The 25,134-nt window shown below is 43.5% G+C and overlaps 3 protein-coding genes across 10 annotated transcripts in view; 1 reads left to right on the forward strand and 2 right to left on the reverse strand.

Moving 5' to 3' along the window:
* The first annotated feature begins 1,459 nt into the window (after positions 1-1,459).
* LOC114852481 (PEST proteolytic signal-containing nuclear protein-like) lies at positions 1,460-4,195 on the forward strand. 3 transcript variants are annotated; one of them, XM_029144901.2, is made up of 5 exons: positions 1,460-1,611; positions 2,200-2,420; positions 2,758-2,832; positions 2,902-2,957; positions 3,122-4,195. In XM_029144901.2, exons 1-5 carry the CDS (start codon positions 1,566-1,568, stop codon positions 3,228-3,230), a joined length of 507 nt encoding a protein of 168 aa, XP_029000734.1. In that variant the 5' UTR covers positions 1,460-1,565; the 3' UTR covers positions 3,231-4,195. The 3 variants fall into 3 exon arrangements, with proteins under 3 accessions (XP_029000734.1, XP_029000735.1, XP_029000733.1); XM_029144902.3 differs by having other exon boundaries at positions 1,464-1,611; positions 2,249-2,420; XM_029144900.3 differs by having other exon boundaries at positions 1,473-1,611; positions 2,197-2,420.
* Positions 4,196-8,629, reverse strand: LOC114852480 (interleukin-18 receptor accessory protein-like). 5 transcript variants are annotated; one of them, XM_029144897.3, is made up of 12 exons: positions 8,425-8,629; positions 8,157-8,337; positions 7,685-7,853; positions 7,428-7,596; positions 6,732-6,803; positions 6,424-6,553; positions 6,180-6,331; positions 5,881-6,018; positions 5,514-5,606; positions 5,298-5,435; positions 5,064-5,179; positions 4,196-4,660 (listed from the first exon to the last, which is right to left on the reverse strand). In XM_029144897.3, the coding sequence occupies exons 1-12, from the start codon at positions 8,510-8,512 to the stop codon at positions 4,415-4,417; spliced, it is 1,692 nt and encodes a 563-aa protein (XP_029000730.1). In that variant the 5' UTR covers positions 8,513-8,629; the 3' UTR covers positions 4,196-4,414. The 5 variants fall into 5 exon arrangements, with proteins under 5 accessions (XP_029000730.1, XP_029000729.1, XP_055363432.1 ...); XM_029144896.3 differs by having other exon boundaries at positions 6,732-6,806; XM_055507457.1 differs by having other exon boundaries at positions 4,408-4,584; positions 6,732-6,806.
* Positions 8,630-9,814: 1,185 nt separating this feature from the next.
* The window catches only part of LOC114851937 (interleukin-18 receptor 1-like), a 50,831-nt gene continuing 35,511 nt past the window's right edge, over positions 9,815-25,134 (reverse strand). For both annotated transcript variants that reach the window (XM_029143848.3, XM_055507172.1), the window contains 9 exons: positions 13,535-13,784; positions 13,125-13,305; positions 12,792-12,936; positions 12,645-12,707; positions 12,413-12,536; positions 11,923-12,065; positions 11,707-11,850; positions 11,451-11,603; positions 9,815-11,376 (listed from right to left, as the gene is read on the reverse strand). In XM_029143848.3, coding sequence (XP_028999681.1) covers positions 11,054-11,376; positions 11,451-11,603; positions 11,707-11,850; positions 11,923-12,065; positions 12,413-12,536; positions 12,645-12,707; positions 12,792-12,936; positions 13,125-13,305; positions 13,535-13,784 — 1,526 coding nt within the window. In that variant the 3' untranslated portion in view covers positions 9,815-11,053. The remainder of the gene's footprint in view (positions 11,377-11,450; positions 11,604-11,706; positions 11,851-11,922; positions 12,066-12,412; positions 12,537-12,644; positions 12,708-12,791; positions 12,937-13,124; positions 13,306-13,534; positions 13,785-25,134) is intronic.

Below are 25,134 nucleotides of genomic sequence, written 5' to 3' on the forward strand. Positions count from 1 at the left end.
TTACCGCCACCTGCTGTATCTTAAACCCAACTCTCTTTCTTAACCACAAAAAAACCCTATAAACGCCCGATTTCAGTGATCTAACACTCCATTATTCGCTTACCCAGCCTTGTCCCTCCAAAAACGTAAAAATAGCTCGCTCTATCCCCCATATCGTCTGCTTTCAATATTATATTCAGCTCTAACTTTGTTTTATGGACTCTCAAGCACTCTATCATCCTTTTACTTTAAATCATGTATTTTGGACATCAGTTCTATACCTAAATCTCCATTTCATTGCCCATTTCTCCACCTCATTTATCGCCTCTTGCAGTTTCCTGTTAATGTACTCCTAATTTCTCCCTGCAAATAATGCCACCCCCACTGATTTATCTACTTTCTCAAATATATTATTTATCATGATTGAAAAGAGTACTGGCTGATGATACTATCACAATGGTGTCCCATTATCTATTGATGAACATTCCTAACTCATTTCCTTCCCTACCTTTACCACTATTTACGGTTTGTTATAAAATCTTTGATCCACCTGTACACCCTGCCTCGTAGCCCACAGTGACATACTTTCATTATCAGCCCTCCTTCCACAGTCTGTCATACGTTTTCTCTGTAAAACAATACTGCTACTACTGATTCTTTATTACTTCGTGCTGTCCTGATTTCATGTTCTAAACAAATTAGTAATGGGTTATCGGTGTATACATAGGAATTATTGCCAATATTGTATGCAATTAAGTGGGTAGAGGGTGGGTAGCTCATTGATAACTATTAATCAAATGGAATCAGAAGCTAGACAAGATGTGATGGTGGAAATCTTAAACACAGTGCATAGAATAAGAACAGGGGTGGTAGTGTAGTTTGTATGGATACCAGCACATATAGGAATAGAGGGAAATGAACTAGCAGACAAAAAGTCCAAGAAAGCAGCGGGAAAAGAAAATGTGGATATTGAAATAAAGTATAGTAAAGGAGAAATAAAGACTATAGTTAAAGAAAGAGCAAAAATGAAATGGCAAGAAGAATGGGATAGAGGAAGTAAAGGAAGAACATACTACAACATACAAAGGAAAGAGGGAACAGGATGTAGTGGCAATAGGAGGAGGGATGATCTGATTAGCAGAATGAGGTTTGGGCATACAGGTCTTAAACGCACAAACAAAATACTTAAAAAGCATGAGACAGAAAAGTGTGGAGCGGAAGAAACAGTGTAGCTTGTAATAATCTGTTCCCCAAGTATACGAAAACAAAAAACAAGCAGGTGGTATGGGGTATAGAGCTGTTTTTAGGATTTTGGAGGAGGCAGGGCTGGATAAACGAATAATGGAATGGTAGATTACTGAAATTGGGCGTTTTCTTTTTGTTTTGTTTTATTTGTGAGAATGGAAAAGAGAAAAGACGTGAAGATACAGTAGGTGGCGGTAATGCGCTGTAGGACGCATGCTGCCATAAAACAAAAAACAAGAAGAAGAAGAAGAAGCCGAAGAAGAAAAAGAAATAGAAGTAGCAGTTACAGCGCTGTAGGCGATTTAGTGCTGTCAGATGGGAAGCACAAGAACAGAAAAAAGATGGCGGAAAAGGAGCATAACAGAAGGGGCTGCATCGACGACGGAGGTGATATATGGGCCGTTTTATGCATAAACTGTGCTGAGATAAAACAATATCTATTTAACTTTAGCTAGCCTTATTTGCTGCCTCATTAAAACCGAGAACAAGTGATGGTATATCTAAGATACGCATATTAATCACCACTATTTAAAAAGCTAAGTTATGCTAAAACGTTTACTATATATTTTTGCCTAACATTGTATTTGCGCAATGATTACCCACCAGTTTATGCATGTAGATTAGTCTGTTTTTGTTCAACATTACAAGAAAATACGGCGGATTTCGCCTATAAGCTTGCTAAATTTTATAGCCAGCTAGCTAAGAACACGTAGCTAACCTAGCCTAACTTAGTTAGCTAGCACACATTAATGTTGTATGTTATTAGCTAGTTCATATAAACGAATCTCTTGTATTAGTACACACACACACACACACACACACACACACACACACACACACACACACACACAGATTTCAGGTGGGTTACTTAAGCAATAAATTTACCACTCAGGTAAATGTCACAACTTGGTTATAAATAATATCCAGTTCTAGAAAATAGTTGTTCACCTTGGTGAGTTGTCTTGCCTCAAGCAGGGCCGCTGGAGGAGGAAGGCAGAGTGAAAACTAAGCCTGTCTCTTGTAGCACAATGGGAGGAGAAGGAACCTCTATCAAACGCACATCACAGCATGTTACACCTGAAGATGAAGATTCATCAAGTCCACCGGTACCCTGCAAGGTCTTCAAAACTGGCTTTAAAATGAGCAGTCAGACGGGAATGAAGTCCAACCCTATAATGATCAAACTTGGAGCAACTGTGAGTGTAACAACAGGGACTAGGGTTTGAATAGAGACAAATTCTAATTTTTGTAGTTGTAATACTGATGGTATTTAAAACTTGATTTACTGACTGTGATGTAACATTAGCATTTCCACAGTGTTAATGTTGATATATATGTAGTGTATGTGTGTCTATATATATGTAATATGTATGTATTAGATATTGCTCTTAATGCACAACTCTGAGACCCATAACAGGATGCCAACCAAAAGTCAGTCAATTGTATTATGGGAATTTGTCTTTTTTTCCCCCAAACACAATAATTTTGGGTTCTGTGGTATATTTTAACATTTTTGTCATCAATCTATTCTAGAAACCCAAAGAACCTGCACCAACAGTTCCTCCAAAGAAGGCAGGACTGGCATCTGTTTTTAATGAAGATGATGACGTAAGTGCAAACGTACGAAGTCATGTCGCACTTGTGTCTTTTTCTTCATCTTTTTCTTTTGCAATGCAGAGTGAACCTGAGGAAATGCCTCCAGAAGCCAAGATGAGAATGAAGAATATCGGCAGGTATAGAGACACACACACACACACACACACACACACACACACACACACACACACACACACACACACACACACACACTTGTTGTGTACTTTGTACATACAAGTGTTTGCTCAGTGTACTTTTTCACAATCATTTTAACCTGATCTTAGTTATTGTATCTTTCAAGGGACACACCAACATCTGCAGGACCTAATTCCTTCAACAAGGGCAAACAGGGCTTCTCTGATCATCAAAAACTTTGGGAGCGGAAGATGAAGGCCCAAACAGACAAATAGTGACTGCAGCGTCTGTCACATTGGATAATTTTGTATAAGCAATGTCATTTCATATAATTATGAAGGCTCAATTGATTAGGTATATAAAAATGAGAATATTTTAAGCCTTCTACGATACTCTGTAATTCTTATGTTTTTAACCACTACCAACTTACTAAGATGAGAAGTTACAAATCTTCATGATGAAATTTGTCAAGTAAGAGGAGGCAACAACATTAATCAGAAAGTGCTACATTTACTCTCTGTCCACCATTTAGAAAATATACACGTAGAGTTTCTATGCCTCTTTTGCAACATCCTGTTTCCTATCTGAAGCTGGCTAGGTGTAGACTGAGCCCTCCTTCTTGCTGGTCCAGCATTTCTGTTTAAATGTACATACAAGTGTGTTAATGTTTTATTTCTTAATCCACTAATGGGAGTGTGTATCTGTAAGTAGGACATGGACCCACACATGGCTTAGTTTAATTTTCAGTTTTAGTGTCTGTGTTCAACGCTTTCATCACATTTTCCTAATGAAAATCCTCACGAGCAGTGGTTTCTTAAAAATTTAGATGTTGTGTTTTATTTTCATGGTTGTTTCCAGTTTCTCCTATACACCTCCTGTATTTGTTTCTATTTTACAAAATTTGGCAAAAAAGTAGAACCCGTTGAAAAGATGGAAATGTTTTTTTTAACACCTCTATGAAGACCAGAATCTTCCAGCCATGATGTTTACCAGGGTTATTGTAATAATTAATATATACTAGAGCAAGTGCTTGGCACATTTATGAACGTGTCAGTTACTTTACCAACAGAAATCCAATTTTTTCACTTTCAGATAAATCTGGTATCACAGATGCTTCTTCTTTGCCTCAACTCCCACATGTCCCCTTACTTATCTATCCATTTATCTGTTAAGTTGTAACAACCAGAACTCAATTTCTTTGAATATATTTAAAAGCCAGTGAAATAAAAATATACATATGTATTGTGTCAAATGTTTATTAATATTTGTGTTTATAGTTGAAGCATAAAGGCAGTATGTTAAATTAGAGATGTGAATCTTCAGAGACAACCACAGAAATGCCAAAACTTTTATAGCATCTGTTTCTGTGATAATGTATGAACAGTAAATCCATCTTTTTATCTTAAAATAAATATTGCTGCACATTGTCTTCATGAACAAATGTCAGTGGTAGTGTCAGCTACCACTGACAGTCTGATTGTCTGAAGCAGTGGTTTTGCCGACTGGGCATGGCATTCCTTAGACACTTCCAGAAACTGTGGTTGGCCTCTCCAGAAAGGTTTCCTGAGGTCCAGTTTAGAGTGGGTAGCACCTTCAAGCCCCGTTGGACCACCCTGGGTAGCGGGGGGTCTGTTTGAATGAGACGCGTTGATGTACTACTGGTCCAAATGAGCAGGAGTTTGGGCACAGAGTTTTGAAGCAATGCCTAAAGACATTAGTTGAAGACTGTAAAGAACTGTATTTATGTGATACATAAATGTGACTTAAAATAACACAGTTATCTAATCTAAACCTGAGCTTAGAGTTGCACAGATTTGGGGCATACCATAGGTTTTCTTTGTGGCTTATGGTGTGCTTTGCTTTGTTTGTTCTGAGTTTCCTACCATCCACCCACTTACAGGTTTCAGTCTTTGTCAGCAGAGTATTAATGTGAAATCTGTGTTTATTGTAAATTACACTCAGCATGAGTGTTGCAAACCTGAAATATGGTGTAGTCATACTAAACAGAAATAGAGACTGACATTAATTTCAACATTGTAATCACATTTTGTAAGTTATGCATTAATTATTTGAAATGATATTTATCATCAATGAAGCCTTGGCCATACCTTGATTCCTGTTTCTAAAATAAACACAGCATTACTGTCACAGAGGTAGTCGCTTGACAGGACACAGATGAGCATGCGGCTTCTCTGTATAGCAAGGACCACATCATTTGTATATGCTGCAATCCGAAATATAGAAACTGTGAGAAACCTTTACATTGAATACACACACACACACACACACACACACACACACACACACACACACACACACACACACACACGTGATGATCTCACCTCCTCCAGGAAGCACATCCCTCTCCAACATAAAGAGTCGATACCCCCACTCGTCCTCCAACACGTGGGGTAAGAGTACTGCTAATGGTGTGTGGGTTTCGCTTTGTTCCTTAGAAGTAAGTGTGCCGGATAGACGTGCTGTCCAAAAGAGTATTAGTTTATGTATGTCCTCAGTATGTGTACATAAAAAGAAAAAAGAAACAGGCTGTTCACTACCTGTCTCATCAGTGTCGGGTCCCGTCACATCTGCCTTGACTGCTGATACAGGGCTCCACACGTATGACACAAACACATCAAACTCTTTTTCATCTGATTAATGTGGGGGATACAAAATACAGTTTTGTTGTCATGACAAAGATTTACGTCAGTATGTACAGTAAATGTGTATTTGTGATAGAATGAAGTTCTTTACCACATAAAACACAGGAATAGTAGTCAGCCATTAATTAACAGGTATGTAATATTATAATCTTTAAATTTGTGTATAAATGTGCTTCATGCTAAAGTGAAACATTATTAACTGTCAGTTTTAAACACATTTAGCACAACTTAAAGCAGTGTAGGTGTCTGGCACTTCTCTGACCTTCATCATGTTTTCCATCTTGCATGTGAGATCTGTAGAAAAGCTGTAGTTCTAGCCATTTCACATGCAAAACAACTCCCACCCCTGTTATCACCAGCAAACCCACAAAAGGATACCCGATGAGTGACGGCCATTTTACTGAAACACAGACCAACATGCATACAGATCAGATTTGAGTCTTGAAAGTGTGAATGATCTTGAAACCTAATTGAGCATTTCTAGTTCTGTCAACTCAGCTTTTCAACTTCACTGCATTGTGTTATGACTAAACTGAAACTGAATAAAATAAATTATAGTACCTTTGATTACTTTCTTAAGCTCAATCGTGGCACTGCTGTTTCCAGCAGTATTACTGGCAAAGCAGGTATACGTGTGGTTCAGATGTTGTTCAGTCACATCATTTATGACAGCTTTCTGTATGACCTCATTTTCAAATGTCCTTCTGTCCAGTCTGAATCAAAGAAGCAATTTCACTTTTCTGTCAAAGGCAAAACCTATCCGCCAAAGTCGAAATAATCTGGGTTTTTATAGCATTAGACTCACTGTGGCTTCTCCATGTGCAGTGTGATGACATTTTTTGTGTTGCCATTGTAGTTCATGAACCACTTTACGTTGTACAAGATATTTACCTCAACAGGAAAATATATCTTACAGGTGAGAGTGTAAGCCTGACCTGAAAAAGCAAAGCAAACATGTAATAATACATTTTCTTCTATTTTTTACGTCTTTAATTTTATATCTATTTATTGAAAAAATGACAATTACAGTCACAAACTGCTAAGCTGCTTCAAACATATAAATATAATCTTCAATATAATGCAATACATTATAAGCCATTTAAGTGCACTTACCCAGCTCCACTTCCTTGCTCGTATAGTTATCAGGCTCGACAATAGTGGGAGGGTAAGGTGCTATTAGATTTGCTGCTGGGACAAAGAGATAACATGTACATGCAAGCTGGTTGGACAATGTGTAAGAAAACAACAACAAGAAGCTTAATGGCTAATAGTTTTGTGCTCCGATGCTCCAAAATTTCATTAATAACTAGTAGCTTGTGCAAAAATGTCTCCTTTAGTCTGACTAAAATAAGTTAAACATGTTGATAATGTCATTTACTCTTTGTCTTGGTTTTACCAAATGTCTTTGTTAATTTAATCTAATAACTTTGAATTCAAAGATAAACGATTGTTATCAGCAGGATTTTGACACATTTAAAAGTGTGGTTAGATTAAAGGAAATAATAATGCTGCATTGACTGCAAGCCACAAACCAAACCTTACTATTTTGATATGCTATTTTAGAGAGTATTTTAAATTATGATGTAATTAACGTGTGATGTGTGGCTGTAACTGTAAACTGTAGCCACAAAATGTTTAGTGTGTTTCACACCATCATACCAACAGCACAGCAGCTTCTCCCTCTGGGCGCACTGATTGATTTGAAGAGGCATATTATGCTACTAACAGAAAACAAAATGTTGGAGGGTTCAGGTTTTACTCAAAGAGGGAACCCCTGAACGCACAAAATATTTTATGAGCAACACTTACGTGTGACAGTGACTTGAACAGCCCTCCTGAAAGTCCATTCGATTCCTTCCTCAATGACATTTCTGTCACAGAAATACACTCCGTGGTCAAGATCGCTGACTTGGCACAGATGCAGCGTCCGGTTTTCTACGCAGTAAGCTCGGTTCTGCGCAGACATCGGTTTGTTACCCTGTTAAGAAGCATAAAGACGTAAGGTTTGCTGTAGCTGAGATGTTTCTGTGGTAAGACAGACCCTCCTGTTCGCATGTGGAGTTCACCTTGTACCATATGGTTCTGCTCATGTGTTTGCTGTTACCACAGTCTTGACCCGGGCAGGGGATCGTTCCACCTGCAGAGATGAGCAGAATCACGCTGCTCTCCTTAGTATGAAAGCATCCCAGACTGTCTTTATCCAGCACCTGTAGGAAGAAAAAAATCTGGCTGCCACTGCACCAGAGACAAGACAACGTGCACAGTAATAAAGGTTTGTGTTACAAACGGACATTGTCAATATTTACCTAAATCTAATGATGCACTGCTGAACTCTAAAACTATTTCATTCTCGGATTGCTGTGTTATTGATATCTTTTGTATATTGATAATAGCTCAAATTGGGACATGCCATTAAATGGTTTTATTGCATGTAATGTTTCATTGCCTAAAACCACAAACTGCAAACTTAGAAAAATTATATTACACTGTGAAGACTGCCTGATGACGTCATCACAAGAAAGGTAATATTTGTTTTACCCAGTGTCACATGTGTAGTTTCCAGAATGTTTTGCATGAGCAGTAAATGCCTTCCCACAGTTTAAGGGCAACCCTTTATTTCCTGTTGTGCATTCTCCAGCTCTGAAGCCCAAACATGGCACCATGAAGGTTTCGCCCTCGACAGCTCTGTAGTGCAAGTTTGTTCTATCTTGCTGAAAATCTACAGTTGGTGCACAGTTAAGTTATCATGTTAATTTAACAGCATCAATAATACTAACATTCACGAGTCCTGAGGACATCCAATTACCTGAGTTTGTCTTTTTTTGATTTCCTGCACAGCATCCCTCCGAGAAAACAGGCATGAAAAAACAAATCAGAATAAATTCAGTTTGCATCCTGTGGCTCTAAACTGCTGAAAAGTAGTGATTATGATGCTGCTGATCAGTCTCTTCCATATGTAAACTATTCACTCATGCAAGAGCAGACTTCTGGAGTGAGTGGGGTTTTCATGTGCTGTCTGCAGCTTTTTCACAGGCCATAGATGTCACAGTAGGTGCTATTGCATCGTTTCCTGTTGGGCGTGTTTAAAATGAAATGAAAACTAATATTTGTGTTCCTGTTAGCCACTTCCTATGTCAACTGGCATTTCTTGGTAATGCTGTGTGACAGTGTCAGAAGATGTGAAAGGAAACACTTTATATAACTAACTTACCTGTGTCTTAAAGCAACAACACACAAAGTCAGACACATAGTAGTAGGACAGCCTGACAACAGAAAGTGGGAAACGTTCATATTCACATTGTCCAGAGTTACTTTTAACATAAAATGTCTGTGACACAAGGAAAACAAAAAAGAAAACATTTTTTTAATAAAAATGTAAAAAGTGAAAACATGCACACATGTATCTTACATCTATTTTACATGGAGTGCAGATAAGGTGCATGTGGTACATTAGCTAAGACCCAGGTTTCATGGGGAACGCCTGCACTTAGATTGGACTCATTTACTGTATAAGTCCACGTTACAGAACATTTAGCTTCAGCATTGCAACACTTTTGCTCTCTAAGCTCCTAGATACTGAAAGTTGACCTGCTAACCTCTTGATCTGATAGTTTGTGACTTTCACCACTTGCTAAATAAATTATGCGTCTGCCCCAGTGTTAATTTCTGATGGACTGATAAGTTGCTTTATAAAAAATACCTAAAAACACTAAATGAATTGAGCCAATTCACAACAAAAGTTGCAGCACTAAGATCTAACAGGGCGAGTACTGAAACTAGATTATTATCTGAATCTACGAGTAGATCATTTGTGACTAAAACCAGAGTTGTTGCTCTAAGAGACAAGTGGAAGTCTTCATTCAGTTCATTGTTGAAGTTGAATATGGTCTATGGGGTAAAAGCAGTCTCAGTGAGACAGAGGTCTTACCTGCAAATCTAAAGTTGTTGAATCTCTCTGATGGATTCTTCCCTAGTGGCATTGATGATTTTTGTTTGTAAAACAGAGATATCAATACAAATTTAAGTCATTGCTGCTAAGACTAGGCTCAACAAAACTCTGACTCCTCCTCAGCCTGGCTACAGCGCTGGGGTTGTTTTTATTATGCTCCATGAATGTCTTGTTCTGCCACACAAGATGGGAGATCACATTTATGAATGTCTTTCAGACTAAGACAGAGTAGGACAAATCCACAAAGTTGGGCCAAACAAGTCACTTTAATAATAAAAAAAAGTAACAGTGAATGAAGTAGGAAGAGAAATGGGTGAGTGAAATTGACTGAATAATTGTAAACAGAGTGAAAAAACAGGAAGGGAGCATGGTCGCTTCCCTGTTTTCCACAGGGATCCTGATATAATGAATAATATACTGATAATATACTGACAAGACTAAAAAAGGCTTGAAGAGCTTTATCCTTGTTACAAGTCAGCAGCTTACAACATACAAACACTCGTTAAATCAACAGTGTACAATACATGCAACAATCATTTATTGAAGTCACTGCGGCTGCCACGCCCATAATGCACCGCTGGCTGCAGCTATGAAATATAAGGGCACATAGACGTCAATTAAATTTGCATGTGGGAAAATAGGTAAATGTTTCCCACAAAGGGTGGTCTGGTGGTTTGGTTTCACGTCTAAGATGGCAGACAGGGTCTAGCTGAACATGGCTGAACAGAACAAGGGTGGGTAGATTACTAGTAAAGCACTATTCTTGACTCTAACCTCTGCACATCTTGTGTGTGGCACACAGTGTGACTAAGGAAAGACTGACTAAGTAAAGGCATGACCCAACAACAGGACCAAACCGTGACAGAAAGCAAATCATCCTCTTACGTCGTTTCCTCCGTTCATCCGCTAAGTGATTCAAACAGTTCCATCAAGCAAAAAGTCTAATGATGTTGGCAGTGGAGATGCCAATGGCCCAGCACAGACAATTCCCACATACAGCAAGCCTTTAATTGTAATTAATTACGATTTAACAGCAACAGTGGAGGGGAAGAACTTCCTCTCTAATGAGGAAGAAACCTCCAGCAGAACCAGGCTGGATGTGTCCTTGAGCACACTAGCTCCCTGAACGCCTCGCGTCACTGCTCGCTGCTACTCCTTTTGTGAGTATGGGTCAAATGCAGAGAAAACAATTCCCCCATGAGGATCAATAAAGCACATCTTATAATTTGATAATTTAAATTTTGCATGAATAAAGACTAAAAATTTATCTCAAAAGCATTAGTGAAAAGCAACACAGTAATAATAATAATTGTGTGTTTACAGGCTTGTGGATTCTTGGCTAATTTACTAAAAGGACACATTTTAATATATATTACAGCAGCAGCTGCCAGTAAAAGTGGCCTGAGTACAAAGCAGAAACATGATTGAGCTCATACATCAACATTGAAATGAACACATTTAAGTCATTTTAAGTTGATCAAACATTTCACCACACTGTCTGGGGTCTGGGTTTTGGTGGATGCTGTGGGGCAGGGAGATAATAGCGCAGCTGCTTGAGGAAGGGGGAGGAGGTTGCCATGGAGCCGGGGCCCCTCCAGGTGACAGAATCGCCAGCCTTGACGAGATGGTGCAGGGCCTCTGGTAACACACCCGACTCCGTTTTGATGGAAACCAAGTGAGACTGACGCTCTACGAGGGCGGCATGAATGGCACTGAGTAGACCAGATCCTGGATCAGAGTCTGAAGAGGCGGGAACCAAAACCACGGTCCTGCTCTTCTCTATGCAGTCCAACACCGCCTCTACTTCAGCTACAAGTGACCACAGGTGGAACATTAGTACTGGAATACATGAAAATGATCCTGGTACCAGTGCAATGACTTACCTTCTCCTGGTAACACGTCACGCTCACAGAGACACAGACTATAACCGTAGCAGGACTCTAAAATACCCTCCAGCCATTTTCTGTCACAGTCTTTCAGTCCAGCATCTGTGTGACTGTTGTAACACAACAAGAAAGCGTCGTAGCTCTTTCCATCTATTCAAACGACAAAACGACAACAGCAGTGTCAATGTGTGCAGACTCCAAGAGAATAAAAGAGTGTTCAAATTAAACAAATAGCAAAACGTGTAACTCCTACCTGAGGGGGGTTTCCAACAGCCAAGAGTGTCCCTAACCAAAAGAGTCATGTCCACCTTAAACTTCACGTAGATGACTACTATCACGGTCATCGCCACAACCATGCAGGCAATGACGACAAACAGGGAGACGTGAGAGGGACGAGCTGTGGACAGAGTGAAGTGGTGAAACAATCAGCTGCTCAGTTTTTTATTTCCTCCAAGGAACTGACGCGTACCTTTCTGAACCAGGTAGATGACGACGTACGGGTTCACAGATGAAGATTCCAGTTTACACGTATAACTCCTCAACAGATCCTCCTCAGACACGTTTTTGAAGACTAGAGACGCTGTAGCCTTTGTTTCCTTCGAATAATCCTTCCTAAAATAACAGAAAGTAAAAGAAAGAAATCGTCATTGGTGCTGATAGTAGCGATGATGTGTATTTATGTAACTGTGTGTTCTTGCAGTTACATCGAAGTGGGAACCGTATGGCTAATGGTGGGGTTCTTTGGCCGCACAACTTTGAAGGCCTGTTTGAGGGCCAAGATGGGATTTTAGGGCCGAGGTTACAGTTGAATTTTGGTTGGCATTACAGCAAGGGTTAGACCTCTGCCTTTAGAGGTGTTGGCTAGGGTTAGGGTAAGGGGCTAGGGAATGCATCATGTCAATGGTGAGACCCCACTTTGATGTAACTGCAGTGTGTCTGTGTGTGTGCGCAGTGATTACCTGGTGTAGTTGTAGAAAACAGGGAAGCTGTGATTTTGTTCCACAAATGATGAGTCACTCAACCAGATAATCTCATCAAAATCTGAATACAGAACAGCTGTACAGTTTATCACCACTGTTGAGCCTAGAAAAAGCAGTTTACACCATATTCAGAGGTGGTCACGTGTAATGTTCTCATTAAATGTATTTATGCTGGTTTGTAACAGTCTGTGTAACCATCTCTGATACTTACCCAGTTCTACTTCAAACACATCTTTGTTCTTTGGGGAAGTGATAGCTTCCGTTTTCTGGGGTACTACACAAAAAGGGCAATGACTTTATATGTGCTTTAAACATATGGGCCACTATGAAGAGAAAGTGTCAAAAAGTGTGTACTTACCTTTTGGTTGGACACTGAGTTCTACTGTAAAGGTCATGTTATACACGTGACCGTTGTGCAGGTAGGATCTGGTGCAGGTGTAATCACCTTGGTCTTTCTCTTCAACAGTTGAGAAGTAACCTTTGTTTGGCAATGGCTTACCTTCCTGCAAGATGGAAAGATGAGGTGAAATTGTAGAACCGAGGTCTTTGGACAAGCTTTGATTTTCAGAGAAAAACTTCTCTGTAGAACCGATGAGCTTTGAAGACAACTAAATCAGAGTATTATTCTTAACAGGACACACCTCAAAAACCGAACCTCATTCGCACTCAAGCATCAACTTTGTAAAATTACCTTGCGCCACATGATGCTGTTAAAGTTGGTAATATTGAGGGTTCCTGCTTCAGGGATGTTCACTTCAGGACATGTCAAAGTGCAGGACTCTTGCGTATAACAGATGCCAGTGTACTTGTTCCTCTCTTCAGGCTGTGTGGAGTACACGATCACGCTGAACCAGGACTGGCATGTGGAGTTCCTGCCATGTCAACACAGGAAAGAGGAGACTCAAACATGATGGTTTTGCTTGAATCTTACCCAGTCGTATGATTCGTTAGAAACAGAGCAGCGGGCCAAAAAACACACCACTAGGAAAGGTGCCATTTTGTGATGGACACGTCTTGACTCATACACAGCATTTACAGTGTTAAATATGTGCACATTGTGAGTGTGTTAATGACCTTTAACATCTGTGTTTGGAGCCTTACCTCAGAGAGCAGGAGTAGTTCCCTTCAATGTTCGCAGCTGCACTGAAAACCACAAGGCTCCTGCCATGAACCAGCATCCCCAGCTGGTCCTGCTCATCTACCGACATGTCAGTGAGGACCCTAGTCTGCTGGTGGGTGTAACCGGTCCAGACTACTGTGCTATTACTTTTACATTTGTGATAGGGGCACAGCAGCACCGCCATCTCACCAGCCTGGACATATACCTCCTCTGCTTTCTGGAGACACACACCTACAGGAGAAGTTTGCAAAGGCTGTTACAGTACTGTGAAAAATAAACATTAGCAAATTGTGGCTCTGTTACATGATTATGATTATCCCCGACGCATTTAAGAATGCAACATGTCAGCAAATGCAAATGCTACATAAACCTGACAAATTAATCATTTGTTGGTTATGAAGACATTTAGTGACATGCAAGAAATGAAGGATTTCGACTGTGAATTGCTGTAGCTTCTGCTCTCGCATTCAACTCATTCAAGTTCTGTTTCCTTTACACCAGAATGTTTGAATTTCTTGCTGTCAGCACAAAGTGGGCTTGTTAACTACATCCTATTTTCTTGGTCAGCAGTCTTGTGATTTCTGCAAGATGAATAAATGTCAAGAAGTCGGTCAGGTCTATGCTTTAAAGGAAAGATAGGGAGATGTGGACAGGGAGAAATGTTAGGAAGTCTAATAATTTGATTATTTTATTCCCCAAACACTGGCTGGAGAAGTTCGGCGTTTAAACGTTTACAGGAAAGTAACCCACCGCCTGTAGAATCTATTAGTGCTCCTCTTTTTTCGTTACATAATTGCTGCTTTTGAGCTTAAATCACTAGAACCTTTTCACCTTTGATTTGATGGCTTTACATATTTACATATATTATTATTAACTGATCTGTTACTAATTTTGAAGCAGTAGTTTACAAATTAGAAAAGTGAAAGTAACCAATGACCATTAGTGCCTATGCATCGATTATTATAATCCATAATGAACGAATCGGATTTTCACCAAAAACAAAAGCTGAACTTGCGTTCGTATCAGTTTATGCGTTACGTTCGCAGACCATAACTCTGATTTACAAACTATTTACACTCGGAGACACTGGAAACACTTTCTTACCCGTCACTGACGTGAATAGAAAATACTGCAGATACACGTTCACCATCGTGACAAAACACAAGCATTGACACCGAACCGGTCCGTCAGAACGAGCCACCTGCTCGCAATTCTGCCAAATGAGCGCGTTTCCTGAAAGCGTGAATAGTGAAACTTAAGGAGTCTCTGTCCCCGTGTGCGACTCAGACGTTTCTGTGAGATGAGAATGGGGATTTATCACAAGTATTGTCGGGGGTATGGAAACTTTTTGAAACAACCTTGTCTCTTAAAATAACTTGGTAAATGTGATAATATTCGAATTATATGGATAAATTTGGCAAAGTAGAACGAAGTTAGTACACGATTCTGTTTTGCCCGTCCACACTGCATTTATAGTTAAGAAGTACAACCAGCATGACAAAGAACACCTGTAATTGCAGCCAGGAGAAAACTGCACGTGCCCTAAGGAATTAACCGTCTTTATAAGACGTCATACTGGGGCTTCGTGCACCGACATGTACAGGTTTTGTTGTGCTCTCAAAGGATACAACACCAGTGGATTAACTGCATCCTTGTGTGCTTATACAAATTACAGCGGATGGTCCTGCTGATACAGACATAGGAGCAGATGCAGGTGGAGAGGGTCCTTTTAACCCTCTCTGCACCTTTGGTCTTTGGTCATGTTTTGTTTTGCTTGCAAACTTGACAAAACCACAAAAGATCAGAGAGCATGAGTCAGAACACTTCATCACTGGAGCGAGGGGCCGCTGGTGTTACAAACGCACTGATGGCCAGAATGAGATACAGATGCACAAACTGTTTGTGAACTGGTTGTGAACGAAATTCACAGCAGAGCTGTTCAAAGCTCAAACTCATTTTAGAAAACCTGAACGTTAGAAAACCCACTGGAAGATAAAAGCTACATAAAACAGGAAGTAATAAACTTTAACGTGCAAATAGTCAAAAGCTGAGAACACCTAGAAGTAAAAACCAAAAAGCAGGCGTATTAGTTTGGTAAACACTAGAAACTAATTCTAATGCAAACACTGACTGAACAGAATTAGTGACCTAGGGCATCTAAAGCCAAATGTATTTATTGTTGTTGTTCATGCATCATCATTTATAATTAATACTTAAAGTTCACAAGACACTCACTCAAGACTCCGTGTTTATTTGTCTCTGTCTGAAAGGACATTGTCACATTACTGTTGTACATAGCAGATAGGATATCCTGCTTCTGAGATCTATTTGCTTCACAGAAACCAACAGTTGCCACAGTACACAAGTGGTACATGTCGGTCTCGTATCATTTTTGCAAATGACAGCGCACAACTTGTATTTCAATCTTGGGTTTGATCTTTGGTGCAATTATGGCCGAACAACATCTGAAGGATTAGATTCATTCAAATTGTGCCGCAGCACCATGTCAAAACTCACTGGCTCTCTATAGCTGTTAACATTAACTGTATTAGCCATTATCTTTCTTTACACATAAGGGTAGCTACAATCAAAGTGAAGAAACTTTTGTAGTACATACATCAAATAAGCATCATGCATGTACTTACGATTGGAGAAGCAGCAAGTGAATCCTGTAATGTAGGAACAGACTTCTTAAACCTCAAACCCGGGATTTAATGCCCCCTTGTTTTTTCACACACACGAACAAGCATTTAGGCAGCTTTGCCTGCACCCATCCATTTACATTCAAAGTAATTGATAAAGTCCTCCTGTCTGTCACAAATCACGGATATGGCAGACCCACATGCACAGCTCGGAGACAGAGTAAAGTAAAGTATGTATGAATCAGGTTTAATCGTCGTCTCTTGGTCAGTTCACAGGCAAAGGTCGGTACACAGATGGATGGTCAGCAGAGGTACAGGTAAGGAGCAGGCAAGGCGAGGTACAAAAACGTGAGCAGATTTGGCAACAGATCTATCCAGCAGGCGATGGTACAGACAAGGAGTATTCTCAAAGGCTCGGTAACTTACAGGATAATCAGGAGTACAGGATAAGACTCAAAGGTAAGGTGAAACGCAATGTTGCTGCTTTTTGTGTCCACGTTTGTCTGGGCAGGACCAGAGGTGGTTCTGTGAGGGGCCTTTCACTAGACAGTAATGGAACTATGGCACAAATCGAGCTTAAACGATACTTCCCTGCTGAAAAGCAAGTTGTGTTATAAATATTGTTGTTATTGTGTTACAAATCTGCATAAACACTTAACCTTAATGGTCTGTGTCCAGAGAAAACAGGAAAAAGCAGCAATATTGTGTTGTGGCCAAAAATGGTTAAACCGTACAACACACAGAATGCACTGCACTCTGGTGAACCTCCTGACCTGCTGTGATAGGACATTCCTGATCCTGCGGGGCTATGGGGTGCCGAATGTAAAAGGAGCACCTATAACTAGTTTTCTGACATTTAACTAAATGACACAACATGTTTTCTCACATTTAGTTAAATGTGCAAAAGTCTAAATGTTAAATGTTAAATGTAAATGTTAAATGTAAATGTTAAATGTAAATGTTAAATGTAACTTTTAAATGTTAAATGTAACTTTTAAATGTTAAATGTAAATGTTAAATGTAAATGTTAAATGTTCGCAGAGTGTAAACTGAATATTCATGAATGTGCAAGTAGACTCCACCCCTACCCTCAAACAGCGCTGGTCTAAGATCAGAGACGCAAACTCAATCACCTCAAACAGTGCGCGCAAACCCCGCCCACATCTGATCTGGAAACTTTTGTTTTTAGCCTGCACGTAACTTCGGCTAGCTAGTATAGTTAGCCAACTAATTCTCCACCGGCGCCACAGAAATATTCTATTTAAACCTACTTAACTCCCCATTAATGGTGTTTACGACAGAACAGCAGTTTGAAGCGGAGCCTCAGCCCGCACACCTGTCGTTACAGCCTGTTCAATCTCCCCCAAGCTGGTGGCCATGATGGCTTCGACTTCAGGCTTCTCTCCAGGATTTTCGTGCACCGATCCAGAGTCAGATGTGGGCAGAGCTATGCGTACTGTTTGAGGTGTTTGAGTCCGCGTCACTGATCTAGGATAATAGGGGGTGGAGTCTACTTAAATATTCAGTTCGATCATTTAACATTTACATTTAACATTTACATTTAACATTTACATTTAGATTTAACATTTAGATTTAACATTTAACATTAACATTTAGATTTAACATTTACATTTAACATTTACATTTAGATTTAACATTTAGATTTAACATTTAACATTTACATTTACATTTACATTTAACATTTACATTTACATTTACATTTACATTTACATTTAACATTTACATTTAACATTTACATTTAACATTGACATTTAACATGTAACATTTATATTTAACATTTATATTTATATTTAACATTTACATTTATATTTAACATTTATATTTATAATGCTATATATATAGCATTAGAGTTGCTGCTGTCAGGTTTTCGTTCTTGGTTTTATTTTGAAAGGACTTTTCTGTCTTTGATCCCAGTTTCCGGTTTTATTTTGTAAGCACTTCCGTTTCTTATCACACCACAGCAGTTCCCGCTTCACTCCCGGTCCTCATTACACTCACCTGTTTTGTATCAGTAATCAACTCCTTGCATTTAACCACCACCTGTCACATTAGTTCTCCGCCAGATCGTTGTTTGTGTGTACCTCGTCATAGTCCAGTTCATTGATCCTGTCCGGCCGTATATCGTGTACCCTGTTCCTGACTGCTGATTTTGAGCCTGCTTTATCCCCGCCTGTCCTGTCTGCCCTGGTCTTCTGTTCTGCCTGTTGCTGACCTTGCCTGCCTGACCACGATCTGACGCTCGACGATTCCGGTATTGTAATCTCTCTCGTGTATGAACCTTGCCTGTCCCTGACGCCGTCCCTGCCTGTCCTCGTTGAACCCGCATACCTGGAATAAAACCTTCCTATCACTTTCCAAGCTGTGTCGTGCTGTGCATGTGGGTCCTCATCTTTGCGATCGTGACAGAACGATCTGGCCAAACTTGGACCCAGCCAGCACTCAGCCGTCGCCCAGGTCAGTGACTGTTTTTGTTTCTTGTTTTTCTTTTTTTGGCGGCGAGCCTCATTCACCTGCGGGGAGAATGGAGTTTACATGCGCCGAACTACCCAGCGACCTACGCCGTTATTTTTCGATCCTCGCGGAGGATTACCGAAGGGCGCCCAACCCGGAAGCCCAGCGCTGCGCCTTGGAAGTGGCGGTGTGGACCCTAGAGGACGAGGACAGCGTGCTAAAGCGCCCCACTGTCCGTCGCCTCTACGAACGATTGTGCGCGCGACTCGGCGAGTTAAGCAGCGCGCCCCGCACCACACCCGCCTCCACGCCGTCCGTCCGCACCACGCCAGCCCCGGTAGCACCGCCGATAGTTTCGGTTTCCTCCTCTCAGCCCCGTCGGACCGTCGTGCCTGCACCCACCTGCCCAGCTCCATGTTTGCTCCGCTGGGAGGACTCCCTGCACTCATGCGGTCGTCAGTCTCCAGTCCAGCCGCGCTCTGTTCAGTCTCCAGTCCAGCCGCGCTCTGTTCAGTCTCCAGTCCAGCCGCGCTCTGTTCAGTCTCCAGTCCAGCCGCGCTCTGTTCAGTCTCCAGTCCAGCCGCGCTCTGTTCAGTCTCCAGTCCAGCCGCGCTCTGTTCAGTCTCCAGTCCAGCCGCGCTCTGTTCAGTCTCCAGTCCAGCCGCGCTCTGTTCAGTCTCCAGTCCAGCCGCGCCCTGTTCAGTCTCCAGTCCAGCCGCGCCCTGTTCAGTCTCCAGTCCAGCCGCGCCCTGTTCAGTCTCCAGTCCAGCCGCGCTCTGTTCAGTCTCCAGTCCAGCCGCGCTCTGTTCAGTCTCCAGTCCAGCCGCGCTCTGTTCAGTCTCCAGTCCAGCCGCGCTCTGTTCAGTCTCCAGTCCCGCCGTGCTCTGTTCAGTCTCCAGTCCCACCGAGCCCAGCTCAGGTCCCGTTCCAGTCGAGCCCAGCTCAGGTCCCGTTCCAGTCGAGCCCAGCTCAGGCCCCGTTCCAGTCGAGCCCAGCTCAGGTCCCGTTCCAGTCAAGCCCAGTCCAGGTTCCCGTCCGAGCCTGAGAGCAGCGCCGCCGGCTCCAGTGAGGAGCCTGAGAGCAGCGCCGCCGGCTCCAGTGAGGAGCCTGAGAGCAGCGCCGCCGGCTCCAGTGAGGAGCCTGAGAGCAGCGCCGCCGGCTCCAGTGAGGAGCCTGAGAGCAGCGCCGCCGGCTCTAGTAAGGACGCCGCTCCTGTTCCTGTCGGCCAAGTAGAGGCCGTTCGTGTTCCTGTCGGCCAAGTGGAGGTCGTTCCTGTTCCTGTCGGCCAAGTGGAGGTCGTTCCTGTTCCTGTCGGCCAAGTGGAGGTCGTTCCTGTTCCTGTCGGCCAAGTGGAGGTCGTTCCTGTTCCTGTCGGCCAAGTGGAGGTCGTTCCTGTTCCTGTCGGCCAAGTGGAGGTCGTTCCAGTCCCTGTCGGCCAAGTGGAGGTCGTTCCAGTCCCTGTCGGCCAAGTGGAGGTCGTTCCAGTCCCTGTCGGCCAAGTGGAGGTCGTTCCAGTCCCTGTCGGCCAAGTGGAGGTCGTTCCAGTCCCTGTCGGCCATGTTGCGGCCGTTCCAGTCCCTGTTCCTGTCGGCCATGTTGCGGCCGTTCCTGTCCCTGTTCCTGTCGGCCATGTTGCGGCCGTTCCTGTCCCTGTTCCCGTTCCTGTCGGCTCCCGCAAAGATGCCGTTCGTGTCCCTGTCACCCTCGGAGCCACAGCCCCCGCCGACCTCCAGGAGGAGGTCGCGCCAGCTGCGGTTCCTGCGGACCTCCAGGAGGGGGTCACGCCAGCTGCGGTTCCTGCGGACCTCCAGGAGGGGGTCGCGCCAGCTGCGGTTCCTGCGGACCTCCAGGAGGGGGTCGCGCCAGCTGCGGTTCCTGCGGACCTCCAGGAGGGGGTCGCGCCAGCGGCAGTCCCTGCGGACCTCCAGGAGGGGGTCGCGCCAGCGGCAGTCCCTGCGGACCTCCAGGAGGGGGTCGCGCCCGTCGTAGTCCCTGCCGACCTCCAGGAGGGGGTCGCGGCCGTCGTAGTCCCTGCGGACCTCCAGGAGGGGGTCGCGCCCGTCGTAGTTCCTGCCGACCCCCAGGAGGGGGTTGTTCCCGTCGCAGCTCCCGCTGCGGTTCCTGGCGGCCCGGCTCCGGCCGCACCTGCTTCGGTTCCTGGCGGCCCGGCTCCGGCCGCACCTGCTTCGGTTCCTGGCGGCCCGGCTCCGGCCGCACCTGCTTCGGTTCCTGGCGGCCCGGCTCCGGCCGCACTTGCATCGGTTCCTGGCGGCCCGGCTCCAGCCGCACCTGCATCGGTTCCTGGCGGCCCGGCTCCGGCCTCGTCTCCACGTCTGTCTTCGCCTCTGGTTCCTGCCTCGTCTCTGTCTCTGCTGCCGGACGGGTGGCCTCGCCCTCGACGCATCCTGCTGCTTGGATGGCGCTGCCTCCTGCGGCGCCGTCCGCCTCGACTCCTCAGCCTCCTGGATCAGCGTCCGCCAGGAGGACATCGCCATTCGGGGTGGTCCCCGGGGACGTCTGTCCAGATCAAGGGCACTAAGAGTGCCACCCGGGCTCAGCGGCGGCTGAGCAGGATCTCGCCGCGCCTTCACCCTCCGTGAGGGACTCCCTGGACTCTGTGTTTTCCCGGTCATGGACTTTCGGTTTCGGTTCTGTGGACTCTTGTTTTGACCCTCCTCCGGTCCTCCCTCCACCCACCCTGCTTGTCTGCCTGGAAGGGGAGGGATTCGGTCCCTCCTCCTGTGACCACCCTCCGCCCGCCCTGGTTCGGGGGGGGGGCTTCCGTGGGCGCCGTGGAAGACGCCCTAGAGGGAGGGGTACTGTCAGGTTTTCGTTCTTGGTTTTATTTTGAAAGGACTTTTCTGTCTTTGATCCCAGTTTCCGGTTTTATTTTGTAAGCACTTCCGTTTCTTATCACACCACAGCAGTTCCCGCTTCACTCCCGGTCCTCATTACACTCACCTGTTTTGTATCAGTAATCAACTCCTTGCATTTAACCACCACCTGTCACATTAGTTCTCCGCCAGATCGTTGTTTGTGTGTACCTCGTCATAGTCCAGTTCATTGATCCTGTCCGGCCGTATATCGTGTACCCTGTTCCTGACTGCTGATTTTGAGCCTGCTTTATCCCCGCCTGTCCTGTGTGCCCTGGTCTTCTGTTCTGCCTGTTGCTGACCTTGCCTGCCTGACCACGATCTGACGCTCGACGATTCCGGTATTGTAATCTCTCTCGTGTATGAACCTTGCCTGTCCCTGACGCCGTCCCTGCCTGTCCTCGTTGAACCCGCATACCTGGAATAAAACCTTCCTATCACTTTCCAAGCTGTGTCGTGCTGTGCATGTGGGTCCTCATCTGTGCGATCGTGACAGCTGCCAGCCAAGCTAATGCACAGGCTAATGTTAAGCTCGCGCTACTCCTGACAGTCCTCAACATGACAAGCAAGCAGCGGCTCGTACTGTAACTCTACTCAAACTTCACATCACCAGCTAAAACAATAAATGGTTGAATAAATTACTTACTCGGTGCTCATTCAATCGTTCTATCCCAGGTGTTTTTCTGGATTCTCCTTAGCATCTTGAAGCTAGTTTCGACTGCTGCTTTGTTTACATGCCGCACAAAATGACACAAGTTCCCCTGTCAGCAGTAGAAACCACACTTTCAGCCAAGAGGAATCAGCAACGGTGAAGCCAATATTACCTACAAAATGAAGTAGTATTATTGAATTAGTTGCAGCCAGCAACTCATACCTAATACACAAGCTAACATTAGCAACATAAGCTAACGCTACCCCTGATAGCACAAAACACAGCAAGCAGCAGCTCTTAACTTTACTCAAACTTTACAGCGCAACCTAAAACAATAAAAGGTTGAATATATTACTTTGTTCATTTGACCAGTCTGACCTGGCTGTTTCTTCTGGTTTGTCCATGGCATCCTGAAGCTAGTTTCCAGCTCCTCTGAACTCATGTAACCCAAAGCTGATCACAACAAATACACACAGTCAGCAGCAGAGTCCAGTAGATTCATTTCAGAACTGGAATATTCAGTTATGCTTCTATCGGCGCAGAGACACGATGCATCTGGATCTGGGCTGTATGTGTTGCAGGATGCCGGCGTTTGGCTGTGCTGGACGCCAGCTCTCAGCTCTTTGCTGCGGGCTGCCAGGGCAGCCTCATCCTCCTCCAAACAGTGTAACTCGTCATCGCTGTACTCTGGCCCGTACAAATGACCACAAATTTCAGACTGTGCTGTAGAACTCCTACCTAAAGAATAGAACCTTCTGTGTTAAGATTGGAGACTTCCAGTCTTCTATTCCTTTATTTTGTGGAATTCCACAAGGTTCTACTTCAGGCCCTATCCTCTTTTCTCTGTATTTGTTGCAGCTGGGTTCTATCCTCAGATGATACAGCATTTCTTTCCATTGCTATGCTGATGGCTGTCAGATTTACATACCACTCAATAAGAAAGATGGTTTCTCTGTAAGCACATTGCTTGACGAATATTAAAGCCTTGATGACACTAAACATTTTACATTTTAATCATTCTAAGACTGAGGTGTTGATGCTGGGACTAAACTTATCTTGTCACTGTAGACTTGACCTGGATTTACCAAATTTAAAATCACTATAATTGGGTTTAAAATTGACATTGACGTGAAAGTAGAAAGCTGGATTGGACTTCATCTTTGGGGCGAAAGATATCAAAATTGTTCTCTCCTGGTTCTCCAGCTTCCTCCCATGTTCCAAAAACATGCATTAGGTGGATTGGTCACTTTAAATTGCCCATAGGTGAGTGTGTGTTAGGGGTGGGCGGATCGGTCCTAATATCGATAATACCGATACCAACGCTAGTATTAATATCGATCGATACCCCAACAAAAATAAACCACACTTATGGTTTAGGTGCACTGTCTCTCTTGCTCCCTCACATGTCTCGCCCCTGCTCTGGACCACACTCACTCTTTCTCTTTGCCTCAGTGGACTCTATCTGCTATCAGGACAATCACACACCTGTACCTGTCCCGCTGTCACCACCTAAATACTCCCTAGCCCTTCAGTCAGAGCTGGGTCATTGAGTTTGGACTGCTTCAAGCCAGCTGCCTTTCTGCTATATTTGATTGCCAAAAGAGGTGTGTCTTCACTATGCTACGTAGCTGTGTTTGCCTTGTAAGTCACGCATTTTAGTAAATGTAAGCGCAATGTGCATTGTGCTTGTTTTGCTGGTCTGATGATTAAAGTTAGTCCTAATTAGCCGTGTGTAGTCAGTGGAGGTTTCTGTATGGGTGAAGCTATGTTAGCCATGTGTTTTCAGTAAATGTAAGTCTTGCATTGTCTTTGTAACCCATCTGCCCCTCTGCCACAGCTCCCTACTGTAACTTCTCCGCTTCAAGCCCCAAGCTTCCTTACCTTCTCCCTCCCATCCATATCTCCCCTACTTTCTCCTTATTGGGTATAGCTCCCTTACCTTTTCCCTTCTAGCCATAGCCTTAACCCTTAGTCCATTCCCCCTTTCATGTTTGTTATTTTCCATTTGAATAGGTGTTTTGTCCCAGGGTAAAAATGAAGAAAATGTAAATGGGTAAAATGAATAAGAATTTTTGTAAATTGCCAAAGTAAGTCCTTATCATTTATGTGCTTCTAGGGCAGGGGTGTCAAACTCAAACCAGTCCTTTGCTGGTTTTCCAAATTTCCCCTCCAGCACCTGCTGATTACATTAATCACGTGTGTTAAGTCAATCAGCAGCTGGATGACCAACTGACAGACCTGCTCAAGGTAATCAGCAGGGAGCTTTGGAAAACCAGCAGGGACACTGGCCCTCAAGGACCACACTTTGATACCCCTGTTCTAGGGTTTAAAATCATGCATATACAAAATTGTACACAATACCATGAAGAAATAGGGTCATATACACTCTTACTCACATTCAATTCAAATTCAATCAGAATCAGAAGACCCTGCACCCCATCAAATCACAAAAGAATCCATGCAAATTATGTACAGTATGATGTGGCCTGACTTTCTGTCAGGTGGGTGTTTCCCTCCAGCCTCCATTGGACTGTGGAGGAGGGAGGGGGACGGGTAAAGATCAGAGATTGGGTTGGGGAATCAATATAAGTAGGGTGGATGGCTCGGGGTCAGGAAGGGAGGGTGTAGAAGAGAGGGAGAGGTTAGGAAAAAGATGGAGCTGGAGGTTAAGGTTAAGGTTAGGAGAGGGATAAGGGTAGAAGTTAGGGTTAGGAGAAAGTCTAGGATTGGGTTGGATATCCTGATCAGTAACTAATACCAAAACAAGTGATCAGTAATACCAATAGAATAAAACATAGGTTTTCCCTCCTGAGGGGAAGAAACACATTGCAACTCTGTAATTTCAATTTTTGTTCTATTTGTTATGAGGTTCTGTTTTTCAGTCTTTCTATCCATATTCTCTCTCGTCTCTTCCGCTAATCCTCTGTCCAAGTGGCATGCTT

This window comes from Betta splendens, chromosome 3, assembly GCF_900634795.4.
Source record: "Betta splendens chromosome 3, fBetSpl5.4, whole genome shotgun sequence".
In the NCBI taxonomy this organism is placed as follows: domain Eukaryota; kingdom Metazoa; phylum Chordata; class Actinopteri; order Anabantiformes; family Osphronemidae; genus Betta; species Betta splendens.